The sequence below is a fragment of the Pyrus communis genome, chromosome 1, assembly GCF_963583255.1.
Source record: "Pyrus communis chromosome 1, drPyrComm1.1, whole genome shotgun sequence".
NCBI classification, from domain to species: domain Eukaryota; kingdom Viridiplantae; phylum Streptophyta; class Magnoliopsida; order Rosales; family Rosaceae; genus Pyrus; species Pyrus communis.
Window position 1 is genome coordinate 6265650 of NC_084803.1, and position 24904 is coordinate 6290553.

At 35.9% G+C, this 24904-nt stretch overlaps 3 protein-coding genes and 1 pseudogene across 3 annotated transcripts; 3 read left to right on the forward strand and 1 right to left on the reverse strand.

The window, feature by feature from the left end:
• Positions 1-2276: 2276 nt before the first annotated feature.
• On the forward strand, positions 2277-3716 carry LOC137729738 (UPF0481 protein At3g47200-like; annotated as a pseudogene).
• A 3110-nt stretch (positions 3717-6826) lies between these two features.
• On the forward strand, positions 6827-14080 carry LOC137740933 (uncharacterized). Its single transcript, XM_068480741.1, has 18 exons — positions 6827-8063; positions 8151-8378; positions 8469-8555; positions 8690-8779; positions 8867-8993; positions 9147-9247; positions 9526-9694; positions 9823-9944; positions 10365-10493; positions 10652-10750; positions 10842-10899; positions 10980-11055; positions 11134-11263; positions 11668-11825; positions 12248-12320; positions 12410-12601; positions 12752-12845; positions 13060-14080. Exons 1-18 carry the CDS (start codon positions 7866-7868, stop codon positions 13929-13931), a joined length of 3003 nt encoding a protein of 1000 aa, XP_068336842.1. The 5' UTR covers positions 6827-7865; the 3' UTR covers positions 13932-14080.
• Positions 14081-16145: 2065 nt separating this feature from the next.
• On the forward strand, positions 16146-16715 carry LOC137731908 (calmodulin-like protein 3). The gene has a single exon (XM_068471169.1). It carries the CDS (start codon positions 16146-16148, stop codon positions 16713-16715), a length of 570 nt encoding a protein of 189 aa, XP_068327270.1.
• A 1006-nt stretch (positions 16716-17721) lies between these two features.
• LOC137708822 (basic leucine zipper 9-like) lies at positions 17722-20628 on the reverse strand. Its single transcript, XM_068447977.1, has 6 exons — positions 20271-20628; positions 19521-19638; positions 19209-19371; positions 18898-18973; positions 18621-18746; positions 17722-18254 (listed from the first exon to the last, which is right to left on the reverse strand). Exons 1-6 carry the CDS (start codon positions 20541-20543, stop codon positions 17964-17966), a joined length of 1047 nt encoding a protein of 348 aa, XP_068304078.1. The 5' UTR covers positions 20544-20628; the 3' UTR covers positions 17722-17963.
• Positions 20629-24904: the final 4276 nt, after the last annotated feature.

Sequence of the window (24904 nt, forward strand, 5' to 3'; positions counted from 1 at the left end):
GCCCTCCAGGTTTTAGCTGCTGAGTTTGTATCGACAAGAATCTGTGGCGAATCTTAGTATTGATGGATATTTCTGAGGGTATGATTCTTACCCGCACTACTGTACCTTACCTATGCTCTGACATCGCGTGTGAAATGGGTTCGCTCCCACTCGCAGCGCACTCTGGTACTTAGACACTTTTAGATTCAAATTTATTCACTTTTTATACACTATCACATTTTATGGCTTCGTCACCTTCCAGGTGTCGGCCAACACAGCTTGATTCAGGGTCCAAGTGGACTTTCTGGGTCGGGGTGTGTCATTGTCACCCTTTTAACCTAATGTTCTTTCAAATTCGACCAAAAAAAAAAACCTCTAATATTCTTTCTGGATATACTTTTAATTACTTTGAAGTTTGTTTTAGCTTTTTTGCCATTGCCGTGCATCTAATCTTCTCAACAAACACAACAGTTCCTCAAATTCAAACCATACAATCTGAAGGGGCAACAAAAGAAATTATTATTAGTACATGGAAGATTCTTAAATAAGTAGAAACTTCACCAAATTATTCAACTTGTCCACATAAGTCGAACTCCAGAAAACTTTCATAATTCCCATAAAAAAGTAGAAACTTCACCAAATTATTCAATTTGAGATTTTATTTTCTAAATGGGTGTCAAGATAAATTTACATTTTAAATTGGGTTAGTGAGGTTGGTTTAGGTAGTAAATTTGGGTTTAAAGAGATATTAAGTATTTAATTAAAAATAATATGGGTGTAGAGAGTAAGTTGGGTGTAGAAAGAGGGTATATAAGTTCAAATAAAATTTCTTGATTCAAAATGTTAAATCAATTAGTTAGGATTAAAACAGTAATTTCAAAGGGTAATGTTAGGAAGATTAAATTTGCAAATTAAATGATGTGTCACTAATAAGAATGAACACGTTTATCAACGTTTAAGTAATTAACCAATCATCAAGATCCATGTCCTTTAATTTTCAAAACTTTATTTACAAATTTAGTCTGCCTAACATTACCCAATTCCAAAATAACTGACTTAATGGATATACTTTCAGCTGTTGCTTTGAATAAAAAAACAGAAAAATATTTTACTATTATGAAATAAAAAGTTTTTATCTACACATATAAATGAAGGAGGCAAAAATAGTGAAACATTTATAATTTTAAAATTACCCTCTCCTATTAAATTTTCAAATAATATAAGAAATGCACCAAAAAAAAAAAAAACCACTTCTGTAACTAACTTTATTTTTTTAATTTTTTTTTCAAATAAAAATTTAACGAATTATGTGAATTTCAAAAGTCATTTATAATTATAAAAATTCAACTTATATTTAATAATTTTGATATATAACGTGTCATTGTCAGCTGTATTCCAAGTACATTTATAAAGAAAAGTGTGGATCACGATCCTCTCCTGAACAAAAGGTATGGATCGTCCTGATCAAGTTTATCGAACCGTTGAAATTTTATCCAACGACTACAAACAAGAGACTCCTCTAAAAGTTATAGTAATTGTAACCGTTGGATAAAATTTCAACGGCTCGATGAGCTTGGACAGAAGGATCCTTACTCTTTACCCATGAGAGGATCCTGATCCGAAAAGTGTGTCCCTTTTTGAGTAGAGGACCAATTGAAAATTCAAGACCCACCCAGGCGGCTAATGTCCTTTTCAACGGCCACGATTCTCCCACCGCACTCGATCCGATACCCACCTACATTCCTTTATTGCGCCCGACTTCCGGTTAATTGGATTTCGACAACACTAACCTCACCCGCACAATGCACTAACCCTACCAATTATCTATGGGAGGCAAATTAACCGTACAAACTTGTTTGTTTTCCATATACAAAGTAGACGCGAACTCACTTCATTTTTTTTTTCACTTTCGATGGGAAGTATTGTTATTGACACTAAAAAAATTATCATGGCACTCATTCTGACAAGAATTTGAGTTCGAATCCCTTTCCTACTTGTCCATGGCTCATATGAAAACTTTTTTTTTATTAATTTTATTATTATTAAGAGAATGAGGAGAATTCGAAACTCTTACAATGATTCAAGAGATGAGGGATTTCGAACCCGAGACATATGGGTAGAAATCCAACATCACATCCATTAAGATATTGGACCACATGATATGAATATTTAGTAGCAACATTCCACAATAACTCCGAAGGCATTTGGCGGGGTTTTTTGGTTTCTTACAAAAGTTTGCTCGAAGTATCTTAGTTGATTGTGTGCCTAATGAAATATTTGAATCAATGCAGAGAAAGGTGTCAGCTGATAAAATGGCACATGACATAGAAAACCAGTTGGATAACTTGTCTGACCTGTTCCGCGAGCGGTGTATCTATAGAGTTCCTGAGCGACTACGGCAAGTAAATGAGAAAGCATATACACCTCAAGTAGTCTCTATAGGTCCACTTCACCATGGCAACAAAAGCTTAAAAGCCACGGAAGAGCACAAATTAAGGTACCTGCGACATTTTCTAAGTCGAACCGGGGTAAGCTTGTCTGATTATATACAAAAGATACAGGACCAAGATTGCGAGGTTTTTCTGCAGAACCCATTGTGTTTGACAAGGATGAATTTGTAAGAACTGTTTCAGTGGATGCCGCCTTCGTCATTGATTTCTTATCGAGGTTTCATTACTCCAATTATCGAGAGGACGAATATGATTACGTATTCTGCAAACCTACGATGAAATGGGATGTGGTTCGAGATTTGAAGTTGCTTGAAAATCAGCTGCCATTCTTCTTTCTTCAAGATCTTTTCACACTTTTTCCTTCTTCACATCAGCTGCCTTCGTTACTTGAAATTTCCTACCAAATTTTCCAAAGCGAAATCGATAGCAAGGGGAAAAAAGAGAAATTTGACAAGATAAGTTCCTCTGGAGTAGAAGTAAAACATTTTGTTGATCTGATAAGAATTCTATACCAACCCGAAACCACAGCCACACCCAACGTGAGAAAGCTACGCCTCGCTGGAGTCAAGTTTGGGGTAGGAAAAGGCAGCAGCTTATTTGACATAGAATTCTCGCTTGGGATCCTCGAAATTCCAAAGTTAAGAGTGGACGATACCACAGATCTGACACTCAGAAATCTCCTTGCTTTTGAACAATGCCATCACACAGAGGAGGGTTACCTAGCTAATTATGTTTTCCTTATGAAGCGTCTCGTGAAAACCTCAAAGGATGTGCAATTTCTTGTTGATCGTGGAATTATTGAAAATTGGCCACCACTATTATGCCCTTCTTTGTAAAGCTCGGTTAGAATACCGCGTAAAGCCCAGGCACCAAGGGATGATAATTTTGGAAACAAAAGTATTTTAACAAGCGTTGGTCCACCATTTCAGCTGTTAGTGCTGCTATTATCCTCATACTCACTCTCATACAGACAGCGTGCTCTATTAAATCTGTCCTTTAAGCATCAACAACCGCAAGTCTCTCCCTCGCCGTATCCTTAGAAGTCTAGCCTCGTCTTTGAGAGAGTACAGAGTTTTCATTTCAATCGCAGGTTTCCTTCAAGTGAGTGTAATAAGATGATCCAACAAAATAAAGTATTGAAGAGTGTGATTTTATATTTAATAGGGAAGCAGTGTCTACTTGTAATGGCTTTCATTGAAAATGTGTGTCGTAAATAAAGGGAAGTGATTTTTGCAGACCTTTTTGTCCTCTGTACTTCTATATTTTCTAGCTTTAGATGCAACCAAATCGTGCAGAAATCACTTTCCTAAATTAATGCGTACGTAGCCACTTATGTCGTACCAATTTAATGTTCATGGACCTATGCTTATGTCTTTGTATGTGAAGAAAAAGAAGAGTAATTGTATCATGTTTGTTGTTTTTTTGCCACCCCATGTGAACATTTCCATTAAAATGTTGCTTTAAGCATCACTCGCAAGGATATGGAATTGCTTGTTCAAAAATGTAATTGTTAAAACTCAAAGCTTGACAGGGACGAGGTTAACAAACCTTATTAATCCGAGGAAGTAACTGTTCCGAAGAAATCTCTTTACTGATCTTAGTAAAGACATCAATGCATAACGCAGAAGTGGAAGGCAATGTTGAAACAATACTCTTTCAATCTCCATGCTCTACTTTTTATTCTTGTGGTTGCTGCAGTCATCGTGATCACTTCCATTCAAACGGTGTGTCTAATCTCTTTTTTGGCATCACCTGTTGTTATCATTAAGGATTGGTTTTAAAAATATTATCAAATCTTCAAATAATCAAACTTAAGATATCTCACTTACAAGTGAATAGGAATACCTAAAACTAAGCAAGATAGGGTCATAAATATTAAAAAAAAGTTTTTTTTTTTTTTATATTAACCTAAATTACCTTTAATATAGGAGTGTGATATCCACACACTTCTTTTTACTTCACACACACCTTTTTAGTTTTCAGCCGTCGGATCGGATGAATTGAAGAAAATCAATGAATATAAATTAACAAGGGAAGTGTGAGAAGTAAAAAATAGTATATGGATAGCATACCCCTTAATATAAAGGCTAATTGATGATATAAATTCTTCAATGAAAAGACAACATATATGAAGTCTTTCATTTTTCTCAAATTTGAAATAAACGTGACATTGAAGTAGAAAAACAAAGAAATCCTTTGTTGGTGTCATGCTCAAAATAGCAAAAAGAATATTATAAAAACTATCACCGTCGATTTCTGAAAAAGCATAATTAAAGTGTTTCCTGCCTCAAAAAGTCGAAGTAGAATATGGTCCGTAGATATGGCATTTTTGTTGCAAGACTTCATTAAACTAGTTGATTCGTACATACAATTCTTTTTACCATTGGGCCATATTAATGAAAAGGTAGTGCTGGTAACTCTTTAGCTAAATTAGAGGATGACTTTTATATTCAACAAGGTTCTAATGGGCGGCGGGCTAAGGCCTAGCGCTTAGGTAAATTTGAGTAAGTTTATTATATTTTATGTAAATAAGTGTATGTTTATACTTAAAATATATATACTTTCATCATAAACTACAAAATAGAATGACATACATATTATGAAGTATTGGAATATAATAAAAACATGGGAAATAAGGATATAATGCATGGTTATTTAAGTATGCAATACGTCTCTTACAATTTATTAAAAAAAAATAAAATACAAAATGAAAGTTATTTATTTTCTAAGTGAGTTGTGACATAAGCGGGTGCCTATGCGGGTCTGGATGGGCTAGGCAGGTGCCTAGGCGGTCTAGACAAGCGCCTCACCAAGTCTAGGAGTCATTTCTTAATTTTCAAAAATCTAGGCATTAATTGAGACGATAGCCAACCGTCTAAATGGGACCTAAGCGGTGCTAGGCGTGAATTTTTAGAACAGTGATATTCAACGAATGGAATTCAAAAGGAATTCTCTGTTGATGGCATGCTTGAAATAACAATAGAATATCATAAAAAATCTCATTGTTAGTGATGAGTCTATATTATATTATATATTATACAAATTTTTGACCATTTGACAAATACTAACAAATAAACAGTACCAATGATTAATAAAGCGAACCAAATTTTCCAAAAAGATATTAGCGACCTTTACATCAGATTAGAAAGATAAGGAAAATGATCCGGCGATAAGGAAAAGGATCCTCGTCGGATTCTTTTTCTAGAATCCTAGAAATTTCATGATCGGATCGTTCATTGTACATCATGCAGTTAGTTTATGTTAGCTACTATTTATATTTAATTTTAAATTTTAAAATAATTTTTGACCACACAATATACAATGAATGATTATGATCACAAAATTCTTAAAATTCATAGAAAAAGAATCCGACAAGGATCATTTTCCCAAAGATAAGCCTTTTAGGTCACCTCTTGATAAAGTTAAAGGTCGACTATTTTATTTAACGAGTGGAATTCAGAAAAAATAAAACTAATGAAAATAGTTTGAAAACTTTAAGTTTTAATGATAATTGACAAAATAAATGATAAAGTGAATAGTACCAGGATTGATTTTTTAATGTAAAAATATAATTTTTCGTTAAAATGAACAGTACAGTGAGATTTTCGTTAAAATTTCCTTAAAAAAAAAAAAGATGATGACATGCCTGAATTGATGTATAGCATGTCAGCTTGTATCTTGAATACACTAAAAAATTGTTTGAGAAGGTGCCTTTTTTTTGGCTGAAGAAATTGAACACCTGCATTGAACCGAAAAGGTTAAAAAAATTCAACACCGGCGTAGGCCCAGGCGGCTATAACTTTTCTATTGGACCACCATTCCAGTTTCAAGATTACAAAAAACAAAGAGGCGGTTAGCTACACGCCACGCGCCACGCGCCACGTATTTCAAGAAATTCCAACGGCCACGATTCTCCTCCGCACTCGATCCAACGGCCACTACATTCCTTTATTCCGCGAGACTTATCGTTAAATTAATTAGATCTCAACCGCGCTAACGTCACCCGCGCACTGCACTAATCCCACCAACTACCTCGCGACGCGTAATCCCACGTTTCAATTTCCCGCGGTTTTTTTTTTTTTTTCCCGATTGGACGAGCTCACGATCGACAGTCACAGGCAGTGGCGGATGACTCTTAAGTCGCGTCACAAAAACGACAGTCGTCGTTTCAACGAAATTACCTATCAGTCTCTTCTTCTCCTCAACAATTTTCAGTTCCAAATTGCTCTCAGCTTTTCTTCTCTCCTCTGCTTTCGCATCCGGAGCTCTCTGGGACTTGAGGTGGATTACATTCCTCTGATTTAATTTCGTTTTTTTTTTCTTCGAATTATTGATTGTAATTTGCCAATTAGTGGAGCTCTCTGGGACTTGAGGTGGATTACATTCCTCTGATTTAATTTCGTTTTTTTTTTCTTCGAATTATTGATTGTAATTTGCCAATTAGTTGTAGTTTAATTTGCTGATTAAGTTTTGAGTGATGAATTTTTTGGCCGCGAAGTAATTTAATAGCTCGAAAATTTTGAGAGGTTTTATGAATTAAGTTTTGAATTTCAGTCAGAGAAAAGAATTTTCACGAGAATTTGTGGTTGGTAGGAGTCAGATGAATTTAGTAAAAGGTGCCTGAAGCTGCATCCCTGAATTTCCATTTTTTGTTGAATTACCATTGTGAAAGAAGTTAACTTTGTATGAACAATTGAAAGGTTTGGTTTTGGTGAAGTTGTTTGAAGCTGCATCAATAAATTTCAAATCCTGTTGAATTATCATTGTGAAAGAAATTACCTTTGTATGGGTGGCATCCAAAAATTACCATTGTATGCGCGTACATGTACAAGTTTCAATGGAGGATATTGATGGGGATAAATCACAATGCCTCGCAAGGGGCAATGGGAGTTAAGAACTATTTAGTAGGAGTGGTTTTGCTAACTTTGAGCTTATGTTCATGAGTTTGAAGTCGATGCATTGATCCTATAAGAACACTAGAACGGATTATTGGGGGAAAACAGTATATGATCATCTTGACCGCTGACATACCCGCCTCTTTATGATATGTTCTTTGGCAAGTAGTTTGCTCGGATATTTATTTGGCATATTCTTTATTTTTCATATGAAGCCATATACTTCACTTGAAAAGGACTTCCATTTCGTTGTTTTATTAGCAATAATAACATAGTCAAACAGGACTTGCACATTTGAAACATCTCATAGTGGTTATTGCATAAGAATTTATACAATGATTGCTCGAGTTGCTTGGAGTTTCAGCTCACTTAGTTTCAAATTTGAGACTTTTCATTTTCTTGAGCTTTCTTCCCCCTTTACCTTTTCCTATTAACTGTTCAAATCTTCCTTATTTAGTTAAATATAGGGTAGTCATCTCTGATTTTAGTTTTAGGTTGTGGACATATTCTTGACTTCATTTTGTGTTTTATTTTATTGACCATGTGTCGGTTTCTTTGGATCCTTCTTGTCTACAATCTGGCCATTTATTTCCCCTTATCTTTCCTTCTCTTCCCCCAAGCAAATATTTGTGAATTTAAACTACTCTCGAGTCCAATTACAACGATGGGATGGGGAAACATCTACAAAAGACGCATGAAAGTGTGCACAGTTGCTTTTTTGATTTACCTAGATTACAAGGTAAATTTCATTCATTGCCCTTCACTTATAGGCTGCCTATTTATATACAATACCCTTTTAACTTATTTTTCTTATAAATAATTGAAGGTTCTGCAGCAAAGAGAGAAATGGACTAACAAAACTAAAACAGATGGTTTATGGGAAAATGCTCATAAGCGAAATGCTAAACGTGTTCTCAGTTTGATAGTGGAGTTGGAAGGTTTGTGGGTGAAACTTGGGCAGTATCTGTCTACACGGGCAGATGTACTTCCTGAGGCATACATATGCCTTCTCAAGCAATTACAGGACTCTCTTCCTCCTCGTCCTTTGGAAGAGGTTTGTCTTTATAGATTTTGAAAGTTATAATATCAATATACAATTATCATCTGCGACGTCATTTGCTAACTGACAATTTCATTTACACAGGTTTGTCAAACTATACAGAAAGAGTTGGGGAAGTCAATGAATGAGTTGTTCTTAGATTTTGTGGATGTTCCTTTGGCAACAGCATCAGTAAGATTTTTAGACTCTTGGGTCTTGGAAGTAGAGTGAACAAATATAACCATTTAGCTAAGATTCATTGCTAATGATACTCTGATTCTAGAAAAAAGGTTTATCTAATTGGTTTCCCATCCTAATTTATGCAGATAGCACAAGTCCACCGTGCCACCCTGCTCAACGGGCGGGAAGTAGTTGTTAAAGTTCAACATGAGGGCATCAAGACAATTATATTGGAGGTTTGTCTTACTTGGCTTTTGAGATTCGGGTTATATAAATTAAAAAGGGGTCACTAAATTATTCTCGGACATACTTTTGTTTTGCAGGACTTGAAGAATGCAAAGTCAATTGTTGACTGGATAGCATGGGCAGAGCCTCAGTACAATTTTAATCCTATGATGGATGAATGGTGCAAAGAATCTCCCAAAGAACTTGACTTCAATCATGAAGCTGGTATAATTAACTGTCATCCTTACTTCTAAATTTTGTCTTACTGCTGAAATCTTATACCTTTTCAGTTTGGCAACCTTGATGACTATTTGTATTACAGGTTTGTTCATTGTGTCTACTTTATTGATTTTGTTTATGCACTCTCTGTTTCTGTAGAGAACACCAGAACAGTGGCTAAAAATCTTGGCTGTGATACCAAATGTGATGATAACACACATGCCGATCGAGTGGATGTCTTGATTCCAGAGGTTATACAGGTACTATCTGTTCCTTTCTTCTAATATATATGACTTTGCAGGCACAATTTCACTTAACTAAGAGTAATATGAGTATTTGTTCATATAAAAATCTAAAGATGACGTATGGTGGAATATACTGGGGTTAGTGATATTAACAAAAAAAAGTGGCTTTAGTGAGTAAAAACTGAAAACGGAGGTATATACGAAAAAGGAGTTAATTCATTTCTTTAACTATAGATTCTGTCTTTCCTGTTTTACACGTATTTCTCATTTACCATCCTGCTGCTTTTGTTTAGTCAACAGAGAAAGTCCTCATTTCAGAGTTTATGGATGGTATTCGTATAAATGACATAGAAGCGCTGGAAGAATTTGGTGTTGACAAACAAAAGGCTGTTGAAGAAATCACACGTGCATATGCCCATCAAATATATGTTGATGGTTTTTTTAATGGAGACCCTCATCCTGGTATCCCTCTTCCCACCCCATCCGTTTTTATTATTTTTCACCTATTTTTTGTTTAGAACAGGTGAATTCATGACTCAACAAGTTTGTGAGGTATTACATGGTTTACTAATCCTTGAGTTTTTTTGCAGGAAACTTTCTTGTGAGCAAGGAACCTCCATATCGTCCTATTTTGCTTGATTTTGGGCTTACAAAGAAATTATCAAGCTCTTTTAAAAAAGCACTTGCAAAGATGTTCTTGGCATCTACCGAGGTATGTACAAACTGTTATCAATATTTTTTCTTGAAAAACAAACTGTTATTAGTTTTGATATCATATGGTTACTTGATGTTAAAAATTTTTGGTGAGTAGGCTCAATGATTGAAAAGATTGACCTTGGAGTATCCTAAGGTTTCAGAGCCCTTATGAATTGCTCTCCATGGAATGCAACGACTAGTAGTGCTATGTAAAATTTTACTTTCTTGCCCTTCCGTTTAGATGTTGAGGATCATCTTTGTCAAGCAAATAAGAGCACTGTAATGAGTAATAGCAATGCTTTTTTAAGTGATGACGGTAATATTGTTTGTCAGACTAAATGAAGTGTACTGTAATTGTAAACAGGGAACAATCTGCATTCACTTAAATTAATTGACAGTACTTCTTTGATTATTACATTGCAATGCTTTGTCACAGGGGGACCATGTTGCTCTATTGTCTGCTTTTGCAGAAATGGGACTTAAGTTGCGCCTTGATATTCCAGAGCAGGCAATGGAAATAACAAGTGTATTATTCCGAAGTACAACACCTGCCAAAGAGTCTCATGTAAGTAGTGTGTATGTTTATCCACTCTGGACTGGTTAGATTGGTTCTATGTTTCCAACGACAGAAGTTCTATTCTATTCAGTTTGTCTTCCTATCCTATTTGTTTAGTATCAATTTAAAAAATCCTGTTCAGTTTATTAGCTTATGATCTTCCTTAGGAAACAATGAAATCTTTGGCGGATCAAAGAGCAAAAAACATGAAGGTTATACAGGACAAGATGCAACTTAACCAGAAGGAGGCTAAACGCTTTAATCCTGTAAGTTCATGCATAATGTCCTACCGCTGTGCTTCTCTGCTATGTTTATTGACTAATTTCATCTATGCTAAAGTAAGAATTCCTTTATCAGGTAGATGCATTCCCTGGTGATATTGTAATCTTTTCACGAGTTCTCAATCTTCTCAGAGGTCTGTATATGGAGTTTTTCTCTGCTGTTTGTGTGTTAAATAATTATAACTTTTTAATTTTGCATTTGACTTGGACGTAGGGCTTTCTTCCACAATGAATGTCCGGATTGTTTATCAAGAGATCATGAGACCATTTGCTGAATCCGTTCTACAAGGGTAAGTGTATGCTGAATATTGTGTTGCATTGGTTTGTTGTCATATCTGGTTCTTTTCTGATCGGCCCAAAATTTACAGAAACATTAGTAGGGGACCAATGGAAAATGATCACTGGGTCTATGACACACCTGCCCACTCTAATGTGGAGGCCAAGCTGAGGCAACTCCTAGTTGAGCTGGGGAATAACAATAAAATACTTGGAGTCCAGGTGTGCACCAATATATCTGTTGATATAATGCCATGAAAATTTGAATAGTCCTTTTCCATTTATGTACATTGTTTAATAAAGCTTGACATTGTATGATCTTTCTGCTCTCTCTTATATTCCAGTGCAAGTTTCACTTCGTGACAATTGTGTTGCGTGTTCTATGAATGCTGATCTTTTCTTGTTAAAGCTTTATGATAATAGATCAAAGAGCTAGATCGCTAGATGCCCTTGGAATTGTTTATTTATTTTTACCTCTGTTTTTGTATTGAATGAAGTACAAAACAGTTGTTTCATATTATTATTACTTCTTTTGTACTACAAAAAAATTGATTGTTTGTTTTTAAACTTGACTATTTTTCTTTTCGAATTATAGTTTAATCAAGCTTTCATGATTTTGAATTAAGGTATGTGCCTACAAAGACGGGGAAGTTATTATTGACACTGCTGCTGGAGTGCTTGGTAGATATGACCCTCATCCAGTTCAGCCCGACAGCCTTTTCCCAGTTTTTTCTGTTACAAAGGGTATAACGGCTGGAATGTTACATTGGCTGGTAGACACTGGGTGAGTATTAGTATGTTTCCATGTTGTCAATTCTATTTCCATGTTTCTTTTGCTGTATAAAATATGTGCCTGAGGCATTTGGGCATGTTATACGGTTTTACCTGATTTAGAATAAGGTCGTTTCTATTTTTGCGTCTTCATAGCTTGTAGCTTGTATCTCATTGTGTTAGGTGGCCTGGGATCCCATTCCATTCTGCACAACAGGGGAATCAATCTTGGTATAAAAACTTCCATAATGTGATCCATACGGAGAAATAATTGATATTTTAGGCATTACCTGCATGGCTTCAGGAGTAGTTTGACAAAATAACTGCCATGTATGTTACTTTTAACTATAATGACTTGACGAGGGATTTATAATGTCTCTTTATGCATTATGTTGGTAAGTACGGTAAATTGTTTTAACTTTTCCGCCCTTTCAGAAAATTGAACCTCAAGGAAGATGTAGCAAATATATGGCCAGAATTTGGATCATGTGGAAAACATAACATAAAGGTATATACTTTGTGATTCAATTTCTGATATTCTTAATCCAATATCCACTAAAGCTATAAGTTTTGTTTGTACTTTCCTTTGATTTTCAGGTCCATCATGTCCTTAACCATACCTCTGGACTGCACAATGCCGTGGCAGACCTCATAGAAAACCCTTTGCTTATCTCAGACTGGGAGGAGTGTTTAAACCGCGTTGCCCTTTCAGAACCTGAGACTGAACCTGGCCAGGAGCAGCTGTATCACTACCTAACTTTTGGTTGGATATGCGGTGGAATCATTGAGGTACAGTTGCCTACTATTCAGAACAATTTTTAACATCTATTATTTTCATTACTTTTTAGTATTTCTTGGAATCATTGTTTGTATGAACGTGAATCTCATGTTCAATGCTTGCTTTGACCATTTTTCTAATTATCTGTTTGGGTGGGACAGCATGCATCGAAGAGGAAATTCAAGGAGATTCTTGAAGAAGCATTTGTTCGTTCCCTCCAAATAGAAGGGGAGTTTTATATCGGAATACCTCCAGGCAAGTATACTATGTTTTTGCTTCATTAAACGTATGAATACATGTCATGACTCTGCAATTGCACTTCTTTCTTTGAGTTGATATACTATTTTGCTTTCTGTTGCTTTCAGTCAATATGGAAGTATTGGTTCAGTAATTTGTCAGGATGTATTCTGGTAACAGTGAACCTGGGATTTCATTTTTTAATTACCATGCCTTTTTGCTCTTCTCCTAGGTGTGGAATCTCGACTTGCAACCCTTACACCTGATACAGGAGACCTGAAGAAGCTTTCAGGAATTAGGGGCCGTCCTGATATGCCCTCCACTTTCCAGCCAGAGCAATTCGCAACTGCATTGCCCGTTCTATTTAACATGCTAAACGTTCGTCGTGCCATGATACCTGCAGCTAATGGACATTTCTCAGCCCGTGCACTTGCACGTTACTATGCAGCCTTAGTTGATGGCGGTGTTGTTCCACCGCCTCACTCCTCTTCCTCTAAGCCAGCTCTTGGTAGCCACCCTCAGATTCCCAAATTTCCTGCTCAACCGTCACCAAAACAGCAGAAAGGTAACAGAAGCAAGAAGATAGCTGCTGCTTTTAGGAATATGAGAACTAATACGTATGAGAAGACTACACAAGATAGCAAGGACCACGACATTGGTAGTCACAGTAGAAACACGAGCAGCGACAGTAACACTTGCAACGCAAGTGACACCGTGCTGGATGAGGTCGTTGTGAATCCTAATCCTCAAAAGGACGGCGCTAAGATATTTAGCAACCCCAGAATTCATGATGCTTTCATGGGTGTTGGCGAATATGCAAACTTGGTTAAACCAGATGGGAAATTTGGACTGGGATTTAGAAGGTATTATTCCCAGGACGGGTCCCTTATTGGCTTTGGCCACTCAGGAATGGGTGGCTCAACTGCTTTCTGTGACATAAAAAATAGGCTCTCCATTGCTGTAACGTTGAATAAAATGGTGTTTGGTGCAGAGACCGGAAAGATAGTCCACTTCATTTGTTCAGAGTTAAATATTCCGGTGCCGACGGATTATTTGAGATTCGCAGAAACGGCACCTAGTGATGGAAAACCTCTGATTAATTGAGGCTGGTAATTAAGCCATTTTACCCTTCATTATCATTACAAACTTGAACCCCAGAAGAATATGGTATTTACCCCAGATGAACGAGTGTATATAGTTACAGTGATTTTAATTTATACAGCACATATATTAAAAGTGAAAATTTGAGCACACTTGAAATGCTTAGGGTATTGGGTTTCATCCCCATGTGTCTCGGGATTGAAACTCTCTCATCTATTAAATTATTGTAATAGCTTTGAACTCTCTCTCTCTCTCATCTTGATAATAAAAAATTTAAAAAAAAAATTTCCTTGCCCATTGATTTTAGCATATTAATACACTCAACTTGAAATTACGGCACAATGAGAAATTCTGTCGTATACAAATGTCTGTATCTCTATTATTTTGTTGTACATTACCAGTGATGCGTAAGAATTATTTTATTTATCATGAGAATTTTGAAGCTGGCCTTATAACGGTAATACATAAGAATTTTTTTATTTATCGTGAGGGTTTAGAAGTTGGCCCTACAACAAGAGAGGTGGACACATAATGTACAAAATTTGTGTACTTAAGAATCTCTCTTGTCTCGTCCAAAACTATTTAGAAGTGATCCAACATATTTCTTTCCCTTCGACAAAAAAAAAAAAAAACATATTTCTTTCCCTTGTACATTATTCTTTCCCTTACACATTATTTCTTGTATCTCTCCCATAACATTTTACTTAATTGGTGACACCTAAGAATTTTATTTGTTTATAAAATTCGACGTATAATAAGAGAGATAAACACATAATTGCATATAATATGTAACAGTTAAAAAAATTTCTTGTCCAAATTTAAAAGCTGGACCATCCAAAATATATATATTTTTTTTCTCCAATGCATATTATTTCTTGAATGAACTTGCATCCACGTGAAAGATTAGATTAGGAGGAAAGTTTAAATTAGTGTGTTATAAATCCCACGTGAGATGGTGGGCAGTGCATGCATTAGACAGAGAACATTATTTAATTTAATTGGAAAAATTAAGTGAATAAATTAATGTTGCAAATACGAATATAAAACTGCAAAACGCGGTTTCTGGCATTATAGGTGGAAGGAAAAAAAAAAAGCAAATCCTCTCTGAACCTACGCCACCGGAGTCTAGGAATCAAATTATTGTAGCCTTTAAAAATTGATTTCTAAGCTCCGTTGTCTCTTCAGAAACAGAAGGGATCTGCTTCTGACAAAAGAAAATCATCTCTACAATATCACTAAATCTGATTTTTTTTTAATTTTTTAATTTTTTTAGTTTTTTGTATCTTTAAGCATGAGTGTTTTAAATTATCTCCAATGGTTCATTTAAAAAAGAAACATTATCAATGCCCTCCATGACTTCCTGCTTCAAGTGCTATATTATTTCCTTTTTCTGGTTTCTAGATGGCCACTAGATAACCACCATTTAATAGATTTAGAAGCACTTCTAGTATTTTTTCAGAATTCATTTGAGTTTTTAAATTTTATTAAGAATTAATTCTAAAAATATTTTCAATAAAATCATTTTGAATCATTTTAAAAACACTTTTAAACAAACCCGTATACTATTTCATCTCAAAGTTGAAGTTAGATGTGATACCGGTACCATAGATATATAAAAATGGCTTTTTGTGTCCTTTTTCACTTAAAAATAAAAATAAATAAATAAAAAAAGATACGGACTACGGAGGGGAAGATAATTGGCATTCATCTTAAATTAAAGTCCAAGCAAATATGTCAAAACTTATTTGACATGCTTGGTTTTTCATAGCAAGTAATTTTTTTTTTTTTTTTTTTTCCTCGAATTCATAGCAAGTATTGTAATCATATTAAACTCAAGTGTCTTTTAAAATACAACTAATTTGTTTTAATCCGAATTTATTTTTCTGACCAGTAATTTATTTTCTTCCGAGTGTTGCTGATTAAACCGACCAACCCTAAAACAAATATGACAGCATCCTTTGTGTATTGCACCAGTTCCAATTAAAAATTCATATTCAATGCCAATTGCCAGCTTCTTAAGAATCTTAAAGACTTATCAAATAATAATTATCATAATTAATGTTGGAGTGGCACTCGTGTAATTCACCCAAAAAACCGGGCATTTCGTCATGACAAACACTATATAAACTGTACTCACTTTTGAAGGAAATCACACACATTTCACATATTTCTCCATATTTTCTGCACACTTGATTAGGCTTTCTGTGCAGTGGCATTATGGGAATTACAGGAGTTTGCTTTAGATTACTTGGTGACTTGGTTCAAGCCATTGGAGGAGTCCCATCAAGTTCAACAAGCAAAGGAGCTCACATTGTTCATGAAGATCAACGTGACCAATATTCCAAATGCAAACCACAAAATATTGCAACCAAAGTTGATGAGTCCATGGCAAGGGCACTGATCACAGTGTTTGGGATGGAAACAAATGGAAGAATCAAGAAGGAAAAGGCGCGGCTTGTCGTGGAGAATCTTGGACTAATACGTAATGAGGAAGACCAGACGGGTTTCGATTTGCCAGGGGATGATCATGAAGTGCCAGTGGAGGAGGTCCTTGGTGGATTGGAGGATAATGAGTCCGAGCGCAACGAGCTCCTGCGCGAAGCATTCAAGATTTTCGACGAGGATGGCAATGGATTCATAGAGGCTGTGGAGTTGAAAAGGGTTTTGGAAGGCTTGGGTTTGGGGAGTGGGTGGGAGATGGACCAGGTTGAGAAGATGGTGAAGGTTGTGGATTTGAATATGGATGGGAAGGTTGATTTTCGAGAGTTTGAGTTAATGATGGGGTAATTAAAATGTCATTAGCTTATTGATTAAGATCAAGATGCTTATCTTTTATTTTCTTCAAACAATATGTTGCCCTAATTGTAAATTCAATGGGCTCATAAAATTTTTTTCACCATCCAATTTTTGTTGTTTCTTCTTTTCATTTATCTTAAACTCAATTATTCAACCTCGACGGAGAAATCATTTTTTTGCTTAACAAAGACATGAAGAAAGATGTCTAATCACTAACATTACAAGTCCTTACGCGATTAGATAATCTCTTATAATACAATTATGTAAACAAATTACAATTACGATAACGTGGAGTGTGATTAACAGTGATGATAGAACACTATATAATGAATTAAAAATATTAAATTATCCATAAATCATAGTTGCAACTTTGCACCTTCCCTTAGTGCAGGCACACCCAAATAAAAGAGAGTAAATTGTCTGACATTTTGTAAATTATATTAAACTTACATCAGTTGGACTACTTAATTAAGTCAGCACTACCAAATATGGGGCCAGATGCAGGAATAATAAAAACAAGTTTGTGCATGCGATCCATTTCCAACCACTGATCAAATTTGGGATCAAACGCCCAAATAATATAAACAAGGTTCATTTTTTATTAATGATCAAATGTGGATGATAGGATGATCTGCGATAAAATATCATCACAATTCATGGACGATTAGCATACTCGAATATAAAATCTTTGACATTAAGTCCAGTGCACGTGCAACCCTGATGTGTCTACTTTTCTAACTAGGGAGATGACAAGCATATGTGGATGGATCCAAACGTTTCAACTGCAAAACGCGGTTTCTGCTTTTCATGTGCACTTCTTCAAGTAAAAGCATTTTTCCTTAATTGTATAACACAGTTGGCAGCATGATCTTCCTTCTTTGCAACCTCAATTATTATACATAAACAAAAAGAAAGAAGAATCTGTTGACTTATGGAGTGTGCAAGTCGAAATAAAAAATAATTGAAAATTCTAGAATGCACCGATGCATGAGATGCGTCGGTGTAATGGATGGCTACATTTGCGTGTTTCAATTAAAACATTCCAGTTTCTTCAATAAACTGCGACATTTTACATGAGAAATACGAGTCTAGTACAAGCTAGAAAACCATAAAAAAGAAAGAAGAAAAATACCAAGAAAAGGAGACACTTCTAAGAACTACTTAGAGATCTGCCTAAAGCATATTATAAGACATATTCGATCTAACTGACAGGGTTACAGGCATCACAATCGTTTTATTTTATGACCACAAATCCGAGACACAGCTAACAGTATCGCTCATCATCCGATTACTCAGATTGCTATTCGCCATACCAGCATTTCCGAGTCCAAAGCTTGCATTCTGTCCGGAGACTGCAATTCCAGCATACGGAGCATCCTCTCCATGGATGGTAATAGTCGGTGAGACATGTGCTGCTACCCCGCGCAAATTTTGAGGGTTGAGCGGTTGCGTGCCTAGATGACCTTGAAGAATTTGATTGAAAGTAGAGGTCATTGAGCCCCGAGCAACCATATCTTCAGCTAGCTTCACCTAAAATGAAATCACCGCTCCTTAGTGACAAAATTCCTTGACATTTTACTACTGTCATATGGAAATTCTTTAAATACACATACAAACACATGGTTTAGTACTTTTTTATCAGTTTGTTTTAATAAAATATAGTATTCGTTAATCGCTAATTGACATGTTTTTAAAACTGTTTTGTCATTGTTTCGCTGTATATCCACTACTTCACTCACTTGCAAGCACAAGGCAAATCAGAGGTTCTGTTCTACAGATTTTCCACCCTCTTTAAACCCTATATGTTTGCTTGTTTTAAAGATTTTTCACCGTCACGATTGCTTTGCCTAATGTTTTGACATTCCGTACTTAAGCACTCTTGGTGTTATTTTATACCTTGGCTCTCAAAGCTTCCACATCCGATTTCATTACTCTATTGTTTGTATCAGCATCGCGGAACTGTTGAAAAGCATCCGTTAGCTGCCTATGTAAGGTTGAATTTTCTCCTCTCAGTTGTTCAACCTGAAATAAAGCCATAAATCAAACTTCTGCATCAGAATAACTTCAACTATTCGATGTATAATCACAAACTTCACATGGAAAACAAATTAATTACTGGTCAATACACTCTAAATTTTGTTCTGGTAAAGATTCCACCAAAAATATATGATACCTGCAACTCGAGATCCGCAAGATGTGCTTGCTTTCGTCTTCTTGATCGCCTAGCAGACTCCCTGTTCGAGACCTTCCTGCAAGTTAATGACAAAGGTAATGCAGTATTGGATCAATTCCATATTTAAAAAGAATGGAAACAGAGAGAGAAAATATTAAAGGGAAGCGGTTTTCCGCACACCCTTGTTCTCACTGCACACCTCTCTTTATTTCAGTCCATTGGCCTTCGAATATTCAATCCAAAGGACAGAAAAAAAGGATGGTGCGCAAAAGGAGAAAAGGTATGCGGAAATTATTTCCCATATATAATACCTTCTAATGCGTTTGATGTCGAGGGGTTCTGTGCCGTCTCCACACGGACTAACTTCTATCTCGAAATCATCCTCATCCGATTGTTCTCCGGAGGAACCACTGTAGGCTCCTCTTGTTTGGTTATCTCCTCCAATCGGTTTAGCAGCCGATGTTGGACTGCCCACTGAAAAACCATATATCAAAACTCACTAAATCACACAACAAGCAACAGATGGCGCCCGAAACACAAACAGAGCACGCAGAAAAAGCGATGAAAACACACATAAGCAAGTGTAAAGGTGCAAGCTTGATATGTTTTTTCCGAAAGCATACCACAAATCGATGACTGGGAATCCATGGCTGCTGAGATGCAGGAGTTTTTTGGAGTGAGATTTTGAGTGCAGAGTAGGGTTTCTGTCAGTTGACTGCTTGAAAAACCATTCATTATATCCTGCATTCATGGAATATATAAAAACACTTGGTAAATATTGTTCTTGGAGCTAGACAGCAACATTTAACACTTCAGTTTATATACTTGTCTTGTAATGGCTGTTAATGAATTATTTATATAACAATGCCACACTTCATTTTATACACTTGTCTTATACAGTATGTGTGTCGGTTTTCAGCGTCTAAATAAATTTGAGTATTAGCTTAACCATAAAAATCATTTCGTTACGAAAATAAATCCATAACTTTCCTAAAAGAAAAATCTATAGGATTTAGAATTCTGTGTGTTTCTACAACAATTGACATGAGCCTCCCCATCATCAATGACTTGTTAAAGTGGGAACCTATCAAGCATGATGTGACTGGCTTGCTAACAGCCATACGTGTTTTGAATTAAGTATGATTAATTACCCAAGAAATAACTAATTAACTAATTAATCAATATACCATCACCTTTTTCTTAAAATAAACATAAAATTCTTAAGCAAAATTCATTTTCCAACCCCACAACGACGACGTTTTGGTCAAAATATTAAAACCAAACACATAATACAACATGTCAAATTGCATCGGATGACGTGGGACTGGACCCCGGTGTCCGAAAGTCCCGTAAAGTGAGAGAGTGTGACTAACCCGATTTTGGAAAGCGAAGCTGTGGTCGCCGGCGCAGACGTCGCCGAAAAATACATCCGTATCGGCGGAACTCCGGTCTCTGGCCCGAAGTTCGCCGAATTTTTCATCGCCGTGCCCTTGCGTATCGGCGGCCTCCTGACCGATCATGGGCTTCTCCAGTAAGTACTCCAGGGCCTCGCCAAGACAAACCTCCGACGGGCTCCGCTTCAATTCGAGGGGGGACGAGGCTGTTTGGGAGTATACCTCCACGTGGTAACGGGGCTTTTGCTCCATTTGGGATCTCCGTGCTACCTCCGGTGAGATTAGCAGGGAGAGAGGGAGAGAGGGAGAGGGAAGGGGGAGGGAATAAGAGCAGCGGGAGTGGGTATTAATAGTAAAATGCGGTGTGGAAAAGTACGTAAAGAAAAAGTGGGCGGCACATGAAGTTAAAAGTTTGGTGTTGCATCAGATTACGGAAATGCCCTTGTGAATTGTACGAATGGCGCGAGATGTGGGTTTTGTGGTAATTAAACATGACGGGATCTTCGTATACAAGTAATGCAATATATTTTATTTATTTTGTGAAGATCTGACCGTTGGATCCTAGAATCTGGAAGAATCCTGATGCTGACACGAAACAAGTTGATCGTGTGGTGGGCCACCTGAATCTGGCGGGGTTTTGGATTCTCCCCTGCCTCTTTTTCCTTTCCTGCCTCCCTTTCCTTTTCTTCTCTCTCAATGTACATAGGAGGTAATCCTGAGCGTCCAAATAGAATGTGAGAGGGAAAGGGAGATAATTCGGATCCTCTTTATGTTTGATTACGTAATTGCCTAGTTATGTTTGATTATTTTTTTAACTGTGTTATTTGAACTTGAGATTTCTTCAAATATTTATACTAAGAGCTAGTTCAAAACGTTTTACAATTTTAATATATTACATTGTCAGGTTGCTCAAAATTATTGTTTATTCAGAATCTTATATTACGTTTTCAAATTACTTGCAGTTATTATTTATGTGCAATCATGTTTTAAGATATGGACTTAATCAATAAAAGTTTGTTAAAATAGCATACCAAAACACAATAACCTGTTAAATTCTAAAATGATATTATCAATATGGTTGTGTCGACACGAACATGAAATGACTAATCAAATAGTATATAAAATGCTATGCGATATATTACATTCTAGTTCGAGGGTTAATTTTCCTAAGACCAATAACAATCCACTTTCTTTTTTAATTAAACATGACCAATTTAAAAATACAATATTTACATTTTTCTTTTTTGAACAATTGATATTATCTACACTAGGGGGATGGGTTTGGTCTTAGCCTCACAATGGGCTAGCAATAATATAGTTCAAATTCACCTTTGGTGAGAATCGAATCTAAGACCTCTCACTTACAAGTGAAGAAGAGTATTATTAGACCGTAGTACTAAGTAACAAATATTTACATTAAATAGTATATAAAATGCTATGCCATATATGAGGCTAAGCCAACTCCCTTTTTCTTAGTGTAAGTAATACGGTTTGTTAAAAAATGATACGAAATTAGTTGCAAGAATATTTGGGGCCACATATTTAAATAGGTTAGGCTTACTATCATGCCAAGTCACCTAATAGCATTGTTAATTTTTATAGTGAATTATTGGTCCTTATATGTGTAATGGAAGGTCTAATTTATTTATTTAACCATTTTCACAATGGGACTATATTTAATGATGTCCTTTTAGACCATCTCCAGTCGAAGGAGGGCTAGAGGGCTCGTTTTAGCCCTCTGGTCCTCCAAGAAATTAATATTGTAATGAATACTGCAGTGCTATATTTCTTAGGCTATCTCCAACCGAAGGTTGGCCAAATAGCTCGTTTTAACCCTCTAGCCCTCCAAGAAATTAATATTTTAATGAACAGTGCAGGGCCATATTTCTTAGGCCATCTCCAACCGAAGGCTGGCCAGAGGGTTTGTTTTAGCTCTTTGGCCCTCCAAAGAATTATTTTAATGAACAATGCAAGACCATATTTCTTACCATCTCCAACCGAGGGCCAATGAGACATAAGGCCAAACATAATTTATTATTTAAATTTAAAAACTACAAAAACTTAAATTAAATGAAATATATAAAATAAATTGTGAAAACACTTACTTCGTTGTAGTAACTGGCGCTGCTTTCATGTCTACTTGCAGTGGTTAACAGTTGCATGTTAAATTAATTTTTTAATTTAAGTGTCAAATTACTAGTACAACTTAGTTTGAGATAGTTACATGTATAAATGCACATTTACCATCTCTAATAGGAATCTTATATTTGGGGCACCCATTATATTTGTCCCACATCGAGAGAGAATTGAGCAAGCATAAGCTTGCATGTGTGGCACTCATTATATTTGTCCTACATCGGTTGTGGAAGAGGTTTGAGCAATAAAACATGCTTATAAAAGCAACATTCCCGCATATAACCAATCACCTTTCTGGGCCTTAATTAAATATTTTTTTTTAAATTTTTGGCCCAAAAAAAAAAAACTATTAAAAAAAATTTCAAAAATAACAGTTAGCTTATTCAAAAATTTTAGGCTGCCCTGGGGCCGACTAGCTGGCTCATTTGGGTCGTCACGTTGGTCCTTTGACCCTTTTTTGTCTAGTAGGGCCCACGAGCCCTTCAGCTTGGCCCTTAGTTAGAGATGATTTTAGGGCTATTTTCAGCCCTTGGACCCTTTGGTTGAGATGCCTTACCATCTCCAACCCAGGGCCAAATGGTCATAGGGCTTGTTTTAGCCCTCTCACAAAAAACCGTCTCCAACCGAGGGCTATAGGGCCAAACATAATTTATTATTTAAATTTAAAAACTACAAAATTTTAAAAATACAACTTAAATTTAAAAACTACAACTAAAATTTAAAAAATACAACTTATATATTTCAAGTCAAATGTGAGAGGTTTTATTTAGAGTATTTAAAAATAAAAAATAAAAAAAGTGGGTGGGAGTCCCACATCGGTTGTGAGAGAGATTTAAGCAAGCACTAAAGCCTATAAAAAGAACACCAAAACATTCAACTAAACATACTTTCTAGGCCTATTAAATATATTTTTTTTAAATTTGGGCCCCCAAAAAAAAAAAAAATCAAATAACGATATGTCAGCTAGTCGTTGGTTTCAAATTTATGGCTCCTTTGGGCTAGTCGGTTGGCTCCTTTGGTCCAGTCGGTTGGCTCCCTTGGGCCAGCCGGTTGGCCATTTGGCCCATTTTGTCCAGTGAGGCCCACGAGCCATTTGGCCTGGCCCTCAATTAGAGACGACTTCCTTTGGGTCAGTTGGTTGGCTCATTTAGTCCAGTCAATTGGCTCCTTTGGGCCAGCCGGTTGGCCCTTTGGCCCTTTTTTGTCCAGTGAGGTCCACGAACCCTTTGCCTTGGCCCTCGATTAGAGACGACTTTAAGGCTGTTTTCGGCCCTTCGATTGGAGATGGTCTTAGAGATTTGTGCCTTCTTGTTTGATAGGTCCTTGTCCATTGGAATTGGACATGGTTTCTATGATTTTAATAGTATTAAGGAGCTAGAACTATGAATGATTACTTTCCTTTTAAAATAAAAAGGGTGATGCTAGGGGCAGTTTGGGATTAATGTGCCTTTAAAAAAACATTTTTTAGAAGCATGGATAAACCTGCTGCTTCTACTTTCTACTGATTTAGACCCATGATTTTAAAGAGAAAATAATGTTTTTTTTTCATTTACCAAACGCAATTAAAACCCCAATTTTTTTTTTAAAATATATACTTTTAAAACAATTTAAACAACATCAAACCAGCCCTAAGTGTACACAACCTAGCTTTTTACGTCATCCTTCTTAATCACAACACTAGCTAGTGCAAATCATTAGCAATTTTATACTGCTTTATGCAATATTGACATCATTTATTCATGTGGCTGTAACTTCTTTAAATCGTCGATGCATTATAAATGGACCACAATTATTTACGAATGGACGTGTAAACGAATAATATATTAAAGACAAGTGTGTTAAAAGATATTTATTATGGATGGACAAGTGTTTTGCTTTATGCCCATGGCATTGGATCCAATATGGAAATGCACAGTTGCTACTTTAGGCCATGCCCTTATAACATTTCATAAAGTTTCCTTGTAATTTCATGGATATAATTATAAAGTTTGAATTAGAGAGTTTAATAAAGCAAGGACTCTCTATGTTCCTTAATCAATTTGGATAAGCTTTAAACAAAGGGGCCACCAATGAAATGCAGTCAAAATCCAACAAAAGATCACACTGTGTAATCTTCCATCTTTATGCAAAAGCTATAAATTAAATTAAATTAATGCCTTGATGGCAAAGCATATAGCTAGGGGTTAGTGGTTTGTTTAGGTAAATAGAGTGGATCTCTAAGGATTAGTTTAGGTGTGGAAAAGCAAATTAAAGCTTGATTTAGACAAGCACCGACCTAAAAACAAAGATGCTGATGGATGCTTTGCATGCCTTGCTAAATAATGATAATGTTATTCGCACATTCATATTTACCTAGTTATTACATATTTTTATTAATTTTTTATCATTAATCTTCTTCAATTTATTTGATTCAACGATAAAAAATTAAGAGAAGTGTGTAAAAAATAAAAATGTGGATAACACTACCTTGCTAAAAG

What these genes read in the sequence shown, in the direction of transcription:
- LOC137731908 (XM_068471169.1), top strand. Translation starts at nt 16,146, where the DNA reads ATGGGAATTACAGGAGTTTGCTTTAGATTACTTGGTGACTTGGTTCAA.
- LOC137740933 (XM_068480741.1), top strand. Translation starts at nt 7,866, where the DNA reads ATGTGTCGGTTTCTTTGGATCCTTCTTGTCTACAATCTGGCCATTTAT. An exon ending in TGATTTACCTAGATTACAAG is followed by an intron (nt 8,064 to 8,150) that starts GTAAATTTCATT and finishes AAATAATTGAAG; the next exon opens with GTTCTGCAGCAAAGAGAGAA. An exon ending in GCTGAATCCGTTCTACAAGG is followed by an intron (nt 11,056 to 11,133) that starts GTAAGTGTATGC and finishes CAAAATTTACAG; the next exon opens with AAACATTAGTAGGGGACCAA.
- LOC137708822 (XM_068447977.1), bottom strand. Translation starts at nt 20,543, where the DNA reads ATGGAGCAAAAGCCCCGTTACCACGTGGAGGTATACTCCCAAACAGCC. An exon ending in TTCCCAGTCATCGATTTGTG is followed by an intron (nt 19,372 to 19,520) that starts GTATGCTTTCGG and finishes ATGGTTTTTCAG; the next exon opens with TGGGCAGTCCAACATCGGCT. An exon ending in TGGAAGCTTTGAGAGCCAAG is followed by an intron (nt 18,255 to 18,620) that starts GTATAAAATAAC and finishes ATTTCATTTTAG; the next exon opens with GTGAAGCTAGCTGAAGATAT.